At 38.4% G+C, this 12911-nt stretch overlaps 1 protein-coding gene across 19 annotated transcripts in view; it reads right to left on the bottom strand.

The window, feature by feature from the left end:
- Nucleotides 1-12911, bottom strand: part of Dgki (diacylglycerol kinase iota) — a 460530-nt gene that overhangs the window by 233933 nt on the left and 213686 nt on the right. For all 19 annotated transcript variants that reach the window (XR_015449207.1, XR_015449206.1, XR_015449210.1 and 16 more), the window contains exon 7: nt 3208-3279. Coding sequence is in view for 14 of the 19 variants with exons in the window: in XM_087206300.1 (XP_087062426.1) it covers nt 3208-3279 (72 nt within the window). In the remaining 5 variants the exon portion in view is untranslated. The remainder of the gene's footprint in view (nt 1-3207; nt 3280-12911) is intronic.

Here is a 12911-nt window from a genome sequence, read left to right on the forward strand (position 1 = left end):
TCAAAACTTTCTAACCTTTTAGTAGGATATTTACATAAAGGTGTTAGAGTCTTAGAAGGTTCTAGTAATCCTAACTTTGTACTCAAATGTTTCCCTTGACCTAACGCTGGTCAGAGACTCTGATGATTAAGAATAATGTGGAGGAAAAAAATAAAGAAAAGCAGAAAGACAATGCCTGCTCTCTGCCTGTCCTTTTTCTGTCAGAGATGTAAATACTCCCAGCCTCTTTCCAGTTTAGAGTTGCCAGGAAAGAGACAGGATGTCTCTTCTGGAACTCATTAATCCCTGAGGTAACAAAATACAAGGAGATTGCTTCTGTGGGTTCCTCTTGACCCCTTAAAAGTACAGTGGCCCTATTATACTTGGCAAACCTAAAGTACTTTTTGTTTTTGAAAGGAAGGAAGTAAATGTAGACCAGTGATCATAACAATACCTCAGTATGAGGGGCTTAACTGTACACCCCAGCTGCAAAACTTGAACTGGTGACTGTAGGCCAATCACATTTTCAATCTTCTTTTGATTATAAAGGGATAGTGATGTGCAGTAACATTTATTTTCTAATAAACATAAAATCAACATTATGCAATAATTAGGGGACGTAAATTTTAATCACAATGATTTTTTTAAAAATTAAACACCAGTTTCTGTTTGAATTATACTTATGCCAAATAATTTATCATTTTAATTGAAACAATTTTTTGAAATGAATAGATGCAATTTATTATGCACTCAATTCCTTCCTTCATTCCTTCCTTCCCTTTCCTTCTTTCCTTCCTTCCTTCCCTTTTTTTCTCAGTGCCGGGGATCAAACTCAAGACCTTAAGCTTGCTAGGCAGGGATGGCACCACTGAGCTAAATTCCCAAACTAGAACAATTTAAGAATGAAAGAGATCACTGATAATAATAATATTGGAGCAACAGACAATAATTAGGGCTATCTCAGGAAAACTTGCAAATATGGCCACTCTAATTTTATTGCAAAACATCAGAGAGACTTTGTTTTCATTTCTGCATATCTTCAAGATCTGCTGTGATCCAGTGGCTAATTACTAATCAGCCAATTAAATTAAAAAACTAAGTGATAAAATAATTAATAACCCTCCCTGCTACCAGCTATTTGTGATCTGCAAACAATTAAGTATACCAGAGAAAATTTCAATGCATTCTTTACATTTTTTTAGAAGTTGAAATAAACCCTCAAATACATGACCACTGTATTTCTAAAATAGTAAGGATCTCTGAGATTGCCTTAGTTGGTTCTCTCAACTTATAGTTGGACTAATCTATGGACTAAGAGGTAAATTCAAGACTGTTATGTTTTAAATGATGGCAGCAGGACCTAAGTACAGTAAATCCAACTCTCAGCCCAAGGTTCATTGCCCTCTACCACAGAGGGTCACTTACTGGTTTGTTTGACATCAAATATCTTAGGAGGGATTACCAACACTGTAAAATATACAATTTATTTTGCACTGTAATTTGAGTCAAAATATTTTGTATTTATAATCCTTGCAAAATCACCCTCTATAATGTGGAAAGCTGAGAAATACAAAGATACATGGAACTGACCAATGGCCAAGTTCAGTCTTTATAGATTCAGTTGGACTACAAATTAATGAAGAGAACACACATGTTTACCTTAAAGTGAGGCTGTTTCCATAGTAACAGATCCTGGATAAACCATCTCATCCCAGCTTGATAGCTACACACAGGAGGAGACACAGCCTATCTGAGCACACCTGGCCATGATGTTGTCCCCTAAGTGGGGTCTTGCCAGATCTTGGATAGCATTAGGGACCCCAGACACCCGATAAGCTCCTTCTTCCACAAATGGAAATACTGTCATCAAGACAGAGATCACTAAAGCTCAGAATATGCTCTTGAACACAAAAAGGTCATGTATATGACAAGGAACTGAAAGGAGAAGGAAATATCAAGAACACAAAATGTGCCAGGATGGTGACACAGCAATCACAAAGCTTCATAGTGACAGAAGGTTCTTCTGACATGTGAGGTCAGCCAAAGAAAATTATGCTAGCAAGATTATTACAATGGAATTGCCATAATGCAAATGGTTTTGATGACCAAAAGTATCATCTTCCAATATTTCAAATTAGATGTTGCTGGCCTGTAAAGCAAGTTCAATCTGATTTTTGTGGAAGGATGAGGTTACCCACAAATCCTTAATCTAGCAAAAACACTACAGCCGTTTGTCTTCAGGTCCTCTATGCAAGGAAGGAGTGATATGTCCCAAGTCACATGATCATTCAAAAGAGGTTGGCAAACATTTTCTATAAAGACCTCATAGTAATTATTTTAAGCTTGTGTGTCCATTCGTCTATGTTTCAATCACCCAACTCACCCAATGCAGCAAGAAAGTAGCCATAGACAATCCATAAATGCAAAAACAACCACAGATAATACATGAATGATTTAGGCATGGCTGTGTTCCAATAACATTTTATTTATAAAAATAAGTCACAGCTATATTTGTGCCTGCGGGACATCATTAACCAAAACTACATGTCAATTAGTATAAGGACAACTGCACCACCACACAAACCTAGAGATGAAACAACCAGCATTCACTCTTCATATTTAGCCCCATAAAGCCACTCAAACCAGGCCTAATTGCACATGCCTATAATTCAGCACTCAGGAGGCTAAAGCAGGAGGATTACCACAAGTTCAAGGCCAGGCTAGGTTACATAGTGAATTCAAGCCTGGACTCAATTGCATAGAGAGACCCTGACTCAAACAAACAAAAAAAGTCACTCACATAAAGACCAGAAGACCCAGGATGCCTAGCCACCTGTGCTAGAGAGATCTCTCATGGTGCCTACTGCATTGTCCCTAAAGTTGCCCCTTCCCACCACCAGGGGAGCTCTCAACAGTTTAGTGGAGAGGAAATAAGAGTGTAGGAGTAAGAAGCCCTCGATTCAGTCCCAGAGGAGGATTTTCTAGTCTTTGATACTAGACTTTAATATATTCAAAAAGAAGGGATGAGTATATTTCTAGAATTTTTCCCAGATCATATATGCTAATGTTCTATAGCTTTACTATCTTTCTTCCGCAAAGAGCCTAGCTGAGAAAAGGAATAGATTCAATTAATGTAACTTTCTATTCGCAGACAGGAACTCAAGCATTGACATAAGTCTGTTCTGATCTCACGTGAGCCCACATTGTTTTATTTCATCCCAAACTTACCGCCTGCTTGCACCAGGAACAGCTGATAGCCACAATCTCTTTACTGTGGAAGGAGAACTTTTGCTGGAAGCCCTGGGATATTAGGACAAGAGACAGAAAATTTTAAAACCACCTCAATCACAGCAATCATTTGCCCCCCACCACAGAAGTTCAATAAAATGAATTGTCACCCATCACTGTGGTAACCAGAACTTCAAGAACCACATTCAGATCTGTGCTCTCCACCTTCTGCCGTGTGATGATTTTTACTTCTGAACCATCCAGAATGTGAGAGGAGGCACTGGTATTTCCTATGCCACTAACTTCTCTAAGAAAGCCACACAAAAAAACCTTTCTTAAATATATATATATATATATATATATATATATGAGATAGTTTTTAATACAAAGGAAATGTCGCCCTTGGTTCTATATAATTGCCATGTATTTCAGAGGCTCTATACAACTTCAGTATCTGAGAACTCAGAAAGAGAGAAATTGAGTATCAGAGAGACAGTACCTAGAAGTCAGGATCTGGGAGATGTCCGAGTGTAGTGGGAAATTTGGCTTTCATCATCCCTTGGGGATGTCTGCTCTCAAAACAAGCATCTTTTAGTTCTTATTCTTCAACAGCAAGCAGCAATGAGAGCAACAGAATGGCAGAACCAGTCCTCTTAGATGAACAAACAGAATGACTCTTCCATCACGAATGGAAGAGGTGCTTTTAGCTGCTGTGGTCCCTAAATAATTACCAAACAGAAGTATACAGTAATGCTCAAAGATTTTCTTCCTGAACCTCAGCCATTTCTCTCCACCTGTAAAATCTAAACCCAATCAAATGCAGTGACGAAAAGTCTTAAAATAGGGCTTAGATAAGGTGGTCAAAAGAAAACAGAAAGGTGTGAACTGGATAAATAAGTCTTGCTTAATGCTTATAGATAACTTTAAGTTAAAAGTCAATTAATACATTATGAAAAGAAGCCCCAGTAACACTGACAGCATCCATAATCCCCACATGTCCACAGCACTTGGCATGCTATTTGGGATCACTCCTCTTTGAAACTCCCTGCTCCCTTATTTTCCCAACACTCACCCTAGTTCTCTTGTAATCACTCAGTCTGTTGCATGTGGACATCAGCCTAGAATTGGGTCCAGTCATCTATGCCCTACCATTCATCCTCTAGTCCTTCTATTTTGTTCTGGCCTTAAATAATCACTTCCATGAACAAGACTTCTTGATATCAGAGTCTCTTGAACACATGCCTCTCCTGCAAGTGATGAACATCACTATGCCTCCTTTTGTCCATGCACCTTCTCCCAACCAGAGGATTGCTTCTGAGACACACACTGGCTGAGGTGCTAGGTAGTTTTGATGTCCATGTGTTTGCTACTGCTCTTGCCTAAACACCATTCCATCAATTTATACACCAGATGGCTGCATGTCAAATAAAAGCCAAGGAGAGATGGCTTTTTATTGGCTGGGTGATCTTAGGCCAATCACTTCATTCTTCTAACTTCTCCCTTCATTTGAAAATGGGAATAATGATAGAAACCTCTCCTACACTACTAGGTTCTTATACTCATCAAATGCAGCAATGTATTCAAGGAGTCTATGACATCACGTTTTAAGTAAACAGAAAAGAGTACTTTTATTGGTAAGACCTATCAACAGGAACTTCACCTTGCTGAGAAAGACTGGTGTCAAATGTGGTCTTAGAGGCACTCTATTTAATGCTATAGGGGGAATGTATTCAGCTGCGCCATCCAATAAATATTGGCCTACAGGCTTCATGGAGGAAACAGATGCAATCCACTGTGGCACTGACAGCCAGACTGATACCAGAAACAAACAACAAGGCCAATCACAACTAGGGCACCGGGCATGGTGCTTATGCAGGATTGTGGCAGGTCCCTTGGAAACAGGCCTGCTGGTAATCAGCTCTGTGCTTTGTTTTAGATTCTAGTCTGGCAGAATCACAGCAACCATGGCTTCAGGGCTATTATCTAATAGAGAGACATAAATAGACCCACCCTGGAGCCCTCATGCACCAAGTTCCCACAGACCACCTGCCATGGGCAGGTTTTGGCCAGGCTCGCACGGAGCAGAAAAAAAAAACAGACCCCTAATCATACATGTTTAAATGCTGGCCCCAATCTGCTATTATGGTACCAACAGATGCCCCCACTGAATATCAAATGATGTGATTTTTAAGGGCTATTTTGTTCAGCATTATCAAAGAGGAAAACAGGGATGTTAGGCCAGATGCTTGGATTTAACTGACTTCAGAATTTAAAATATCAATGACTCTGAGTGACAAGGTCACTTTTTTTGGTTCTTTGGATTTATTTTTCATTGAGCCTTTGGAAAACAGTTTAAACAAGATTTGTTCTGAGCAGCTAGAGCTCTGCTGCCTCTCTTTCTTCTGTAATCTAGGGCATGTACCAAGTGGACTCAGCTTTACAGCCCTGGCTGAAACCAGAGACAAGGACAGTATATGAAATGACCAAAATCAGTTCATTGTTTTTGTATTTTACTGGGACTCGAGGTGGGGAATCTCTTGATCACAGGCTAATTCCCTGTCTGAATTAGGTCTACCCAACAGAAGAGTTGATATTCACTTGGCTAGAAATTTTAAACAAATAAGCCTTTCTATATCTATCAGTGCAACCAAAGATCACAAAGGGTTGCAAAGAGAAAATCCAAGGAAATTATAAAATAAGACTCATCAATTTTCCTCCATTAATATTGATCTAAAAAAATAACTTCAAGCATTTTAGCTCAAATGCTCCCTATGATTTTTTCAAATATATATATATATGTATACTCTTATATGTTTTATATTTCACGTCTAATGTTTATCATAAGTTGAGATTTAAAGTTCATAATTTCTGGCAAAATAAGATTGAAGTTGTTAAAAAAAAAGATTGAAGTTGTAAAGTAAAATTGTTATATCACTCTTAATTGTATTTCATGGAATATAAATACGATAGTGACTTGGTACACGCTAATGTAAAGGGAAATTTTTCCACTTTGAGCAAGACTTTGCTAGAAGATCTCAAACTGGTTGCACTCCTTCAAGGCAACAGCTGAAGCTGGTAGGTAGCTGAAGCTGGTAGGTAAACAAGACTTTCTAGTTACCTGGGTAAGCACCCATATCAACCTAATTGAAAATTCTTTTATGACCAATTTTTTGAAAGCTTTAGAGTTAACCGATTATAGACTGATTGTGGACTAATTTTGCCTTAGCCAGAGTGCAAGCTTCAATCCTTAATTAGCAAAGCCATCAGGAACTAATCCCTTTCTTCCAATTTTAGTATATGTGCTACCAAAGTGAGTACCCCTTTCTTAATATATATAAATATTTAATTTTTTCCTTTAGCAAACTATTCAGTCCAGTTTTTCATTGACATTTGCACCCTTACCTGGCACCGTGAATCCATGGTAATCAGGATAGTATGATAGTATGCCTTTTTCTTCATTTTGAAGCAGTGTAAAAAACTGTTAGTTTAATATTCCAGTCTTGGGAAGACTATGGTTTATTCATAGAAAAAAAACTAATTTACCCAAAATTTCTAAATTTTCTATGCTGAGTTTGTGGATCTTAAACTAAATTTGTTATAAACATTTAAGATTTTCAAAATGTAAACACATGAATTAATCTAAATTGGATTATAATAGTCTTCAAATTGAATCATAGTAAACAATGTTCTCATACTCCTGACAGCACTTCACATTATATGAATTTACAATTACTTTATCAGAATTATCTTTGAAAAATTGAAATTCATGTCTACTCGGTTTAATCGTAGTATACTTTTTGGTGCTAATTAAAGACTCCGCAATTTGGGAGTGCTCATATTGTCCATACAGATCCATGATGGCCAACCTATGTATGGTAGGAGAGCTGCAGCAGGCTGCTTGTTATCACTGAAAGCTCTAAAAGGTTCACCATTACTGATACAGACTCTCAATCCTGGTGTATCACTGACTAACACCTATAGAATGACAAGCTCTTCCTCAATAGAGCATCCTGAGTTGTTGATATTTACAATATGTTACTCAGAGCTGATCAGTCTTATCATTCTTAGATAGTTTTTACTTTTTCCACTCATCTAGCTGAAGGTCCTGCTACAAACCAGCGATCATAAATTGAGTTCTCTGGAGGAAAAAGTAAAATATTACAGCACAAGATTCTCACTACAAATTCACACTGTTACCACAAAAGTGTCAGACCATATGAAGAGACTAAGAAGTGATTTCCAGGTCGTTTTCATTTCAGAAACAGATGAGTTCATGCAAGCAGACAGCTTAACCTCAGACCTTAGAACTAAGATAGACACTTCCAACAATAGCTATGATTTATATTTTATTTTACATGTTAACTATTTTTAGTCACATTATTTATATTTCATATTTTTATAACTATCCTGATTTTTAAGACATTTTAACAAAAATATATTATACAGAGAGTGTTCCTTGGTTCATGAACACTTTTGTTTGCAAACAATTTGATTTGCAAAAGGAAATGTTTGGCAAAATTTTGTTTTTGTTCGCAAACTCTGTACTGGGTGACAAACACAACCACAGCCATCTTTCCCACACAAACACAAACTTGGCTATCTTTTCCAACACTGTAGAATAAATTAAGTTCATGAACAAAGGCACCACTGTATTCAACAGTGACAAAACTGTATGTGAAACTTTTAGCTATTTGGTTTATATCACAATCCTAGAACACCTGAGAGGTTTCTTAGATGAAAGTATTTTCTTAATGGTGCAACTAGGTATAATTATGATAATGCTGATCCATGAGAATTTAATTTCCATATCTGATTAACTCATAATTAATAGCCTTGCAGATTTAAATTATCATCATATGCGAATGATATTCACTACACAGGTTGTTGGTTTTTTTATTATTATTGGTACATTTTGGGTATACAATTCGATGACATTCATCATTGGGATCTTGTACCTTTACATGACTTAAATCTTGTACCAAGATTGGTTCTTATTTTTTCCCCATTCCCTTACCCTCCCTTTAACCCCTCCACCCCTCCCTATTTGCAAAGACTTTGTTTCCATTTTTTCCTTTTCTCATATTTTTTTCTTTCCCTTCTTTCCTTTTCCCTACCCCTCCCAGTTCCCTTAGGGAAAAAGACTAATTAAAATATGTAGCTTAATTTTCCTTTTTTTTTTTGGTACTGAGCATCAAACTGAAAACCTTGCATTTGCCAAGTGCCACTGAGCTACATCCTCGGCCCAGCTTAATTTTTTTAAAGATAGGATTAACGTTAACATAGTTACAAATTACAAATCATGACAGCTTTTAGTGATGCCATATACTGCATGATCTTACTGACTGGATGACATCATGGGAAGTAACAGACCATACCTTACCGTTCACTAATAGACTGAAGGAAATGTCCTTCTGCTGGTAGAGCTAACTACAATTTTTTTGTGTGCAAACCTGGACTATTTTGCTACATAGCTTGCAGATACCTGAGAAAGTCACAAAGTTTGCCAAAACTGCTAAAATTCTGTTCCTCTGGGGTTCATGAATTCATGTCAAGGTAATATCATGATGTAATGCACGTCTTAGAGAGAGAAAAGTCTGATGTCTACAGTTTTGACTTTGCTTTGGGGTTTTACTACATCTACTCTTTCCAGTAGGATCTCAGATGACCTAGTAATCCTTTTACACTAATGTACCCAGCCAGGGAAGGTACAAAGGATGCTAAGAGAGGGAAAGAACAACATCCCAAAGACCTAGCTGTGGCTCTAACCAATTTGTATTAGTAGGAGTGAGGGTGTGTGGGGAGCTGGGCCCAAAGGCTGTAGGATGGATGGGGCAGCATGCAAAGATGGGTAAAGGGAGTTTCTTGGTGTCGGATTATCTGTAACAGATAAGTTAGACCCAAGTATTATAAGTTATGAATCTATTAAATATAAAGATTAGGTTTTAACCACCTATCAGTTTACCCGGAGCATCACTTGGGCAGCACATACTGACTATTCCAAGCGTCGCTCGGGCAGGTGTCATTCCATCCAATACATTCTTGTACTGAATAAATTTGATAAAATTGTCATTTTCACATTTCCTGTTATGTTGTCATATAAAAATAATGAAAAATATGCAGGTTTTGGTCATCTGGTATTTAAATAATTAGACTGGTAAGTGGTTAACAGCTAAATTGGTAACAAATGACATATCAACAACCCCAGAAAATGATGCTAACACTAAGATAGCTTTTGAAAACTTGAAAAAAGGAATGATCTATGTTATATGAGGTAGAAATGGCTGAGTTGATTGACAGAATAAAAATCTGAAATTTTCACAGAAATAGGCATGTTGGACTTGCCATTCTAGGTAGAGCAAAAAGGCCCATCAGTTAACTATAAAGTTCAGGAGGCATAAAGGACACTGCACTTATGAAAGTAACAAGAAATATGCTGGGAAGAAGGGCACTATCACTGTGAAAAGTCTCAGAGGCTGCTGTCCTCTGTAGGTTAGCCCTTAAGGTAGCAAGTATCTTACAGAGTAAGAAGTCTGATAGCAACTTGAATTAAAGAGTTCCAAAACAATAGGAACCAGGTAGCTGCTCTTCAGAGCAAGGTTGATAGCCTCATCATAAGATGATAGTACAGCCAGGCATGGTTGGCACATGCCTGTAATTCCAACAGATTGGGAGGTGGAGGCAGGAGGATCACAAATCTAATTCTAGCCTGGGCAATTTAGCAAAACCCTAAGTGAAGGCTCCAGGATTCCATCTCCAGTACCACAGAAAGAAAGGAAGTGAAAGGAAGGAAGGAGGGACAAAAGAAGGAAGGCAGGAAAAGAAAGGAAAAAAGAAAAGAAAGTAAAGGAAAAAGAAAAAGAAAGAATGAAAGAAAGAGAAAGGAAGGAAGGGAAGGGGAAGGGAAGGAAAGGGAAAGGAAAGGAAAGGAAAGGAAAGGAAAGGAAAGGAAAGGAAAGGAAAGGAAAGGAAAGGAAAGGAAAGGAAAGGAAAGGAAAGGAAAATATTGTAATCATTGTGCTTGACTTACAGAGAGAGCTATGGAAGTGGTTAATACAGTATGACATCTGAAGAAGCAACATGGATTTTTAGGTAAAGGGGATATTGTTCAATCAACGCAATCAAAATAAATCAAGAATGAATGATCAAGAGACATGAGAGATCATGCTCCAAAATAGAGTCATAACCTGTTGTTCTGTTTCTGTTCAGTTTTCTAAGTATAACCACTGATTTGAAGGAGAAGGCAAGAACCTGGGAAAACTAATCCTGCAGTGTTATAGCAAGGGTCCGTGGTGACATTCCCATGTCTCCAAAACAAGGACCCACAGCCATTGATTTCAGTAGCTGAACACTAAATAGAGAGAAAAATGTTCAAATATTTTGAAGACTACTGGGCAAGGGTTAAGTTGACATGTCTACCCCAGGTGTGAGTAGCACCATGGTACCTTACAGTAAGAATATTAAAAAATTTCAATCCTAGATTATGGCTGTTTCACAGAATCCAGTGGCTCTATAATCCTGTCAATAATGGAATTTAAATAGGCATACTTTGTAATAACACTGGTTTGGGGGCCTATAGTCTAAGAGCTAGTAGAGCATACAGGGCCAAATGAACCCACAAACCACACCCTCCCATATCTAAATCAAATTTTTAAAAATTCAAATAAAGCAAATTCAATGTCATATTCTCAAAAGTAAGAAGTATTAGATGACTTCAAACTAATAATTTTAAAGTTGTGACAAGGACCTTATGTTTATGTTTTCTTAAAATTCCCTAAGTGCCACCCTTATAAACTAAAGGAGGTAGAGGCAGAGGTGGTAAGCCCTAACACATCCCCATTTAGTGCACCAGCTGAGGTTCTATCAAACCAGAAAGATACTGAAGAATGATGCTGGCCCATCACAGACTTGACTGGATGTACTCTTCATATGGCCACTGTGCCAAATTTGGACTCTTTCAGCTTTAAGTGTAGGGCACGTGGCCAATGATTTGGCCAAGGACAATAAGACCTATGTGAATTCACTTGCAGGGCTAAATGTACTTTCATAGACTTTTTCCAGGACTGTGAATTTTTCTGAATACAGTACTATCCAAATGTAATCCAGAGGGACTTGAACCATATGAACATTTTACAGAACCACACTTGGCACACTGACATCATGTCAAAGGGAAGGAGAAAGAAGAGACAGACACATTAGGAGTCTCAGTGAGACAGGAGGTGAGGAGATTTACCCTGTGAATAATGAGAGAGGTCTCACATGTTAGTGACCCTCCATAGTCTAGGGCATTCCTCAATCTAAAGAACAAATACTGCATTTTACAACTCTGACCACTAAGAGTGAAGCACACTTGTAGGTGTCTTTGGTTTCAGATTCCACACTTAGGAATGTTGCTGTGATTCATTTAATGACTGATATTAAAGCCAGCCAGCTTAGAGTGGGGCACAGGAGAGGAAGTAGCTCTGTAGCAGGTCTTCTCAGCAACCAAAGCTGCTCTATTGTCCCATGCTCCTGGAGGGACAGAGAAAGAGAAAAGATAGCTGTGGTGATTATGACCAGCACTAATAGAATCACAGGACAGGCCCCAGGATTCTGAGACAATCCTGCACTTTCCTCAGCAGAGAACTGTATACCATTCATAATCGTCTCATGGAGCATCATTACGCTCTGGTGGAGGGATATATGGCCTCAAATCACCAGGTGTCATGAGCTGGGTTTTGCCTGATCACTAAGTCACAGGCTGGATAAGCCCAGCCTCAATTTATTGACACATTGATACCATCTGGGATCTGGCATGAGAAGTACCAGGATGCACAAGTAAGTATTCAGAAGCTCCATACCATCTACTATGATACTACTAGGTCTCTCACTCAACTCACCCCTATGGAAACATGGGGGTCTTCAATAACCATCTGAAAGAGAAGGCAGAGCTGATATTGAGCCTGGATGGGTCAACTTGGTATATAAGTCGAGTCCAAAAGTAGACTCTTGCTGCACTAAAGCCTACTCAGGAGTGGACTCTAGAGACACAAGTGAGAAGAAATCCTCTTTATGGATACAGCTTAAGGTGGAGCAACTGGTCATCTACCTTGTGTGAAAAGATAGGCAGAAGTCTGATATAAAAATATATAATGGCACAGCCAGTGGTGAATGGCTCAGCTTATTGGTCAGAGACCTAGAAGGCAACAGGAAGTCTGAAGAAAAGATGTGTTGATGAACTTGTGTACAAAGAGCAAAGATTTCTGTATTGTATGTTAATGCCCACCAGAGAGTATTCACCTTATAAGCATTAAAAACTTAGACGTAACAGGCACAACACTGTGTTATGAGCTGTCCTATTGGGAAAACGGGTTCCTAGATGGAGAACTCATGGTAGCAGTGAGGGATGGCATGTTTGGGTTGAAAAGCATAGGCTTCCTCACATCAAAACTGAACTAGCTACTGCCAGTACTCAATGAATGTCTAACCTACCAACAAAAGACACCAAAGTAAGCAGCCAATATGGCACAATTCCTCTAAAGGAGCAACCAGGTACTTCATGGAGAAATGATAATATCAAACCTCTTCCACTCGGGAGGGGACAGGAACTCACCTTGACTGGAATTGACCTATAAACACAGTGTTTGATTCACCAACACAGAATCCTGCACAACATCATATCAGATCAAGGAAACCATTGTGTGGCAATGGAGGAGCAAAAGTGTCTA

The sequence above is a fragment of the Heterocephalus glaber genome, unplaced genomic scaffold, assembly GCF_053883595.1.
Source record: "Heterocephalus glaber isolate CG9 unplaced genomic scaffold, H.glaber_assembly_v1.0 deba00000621, whole genome shotgun sequence".
Lineage (NCBI taxonomy): Eukaryota > Metazoa > Chordata > Mammalia > Rodentia > Bathyergidae > Heterocephalus > Heterocephalus glaber.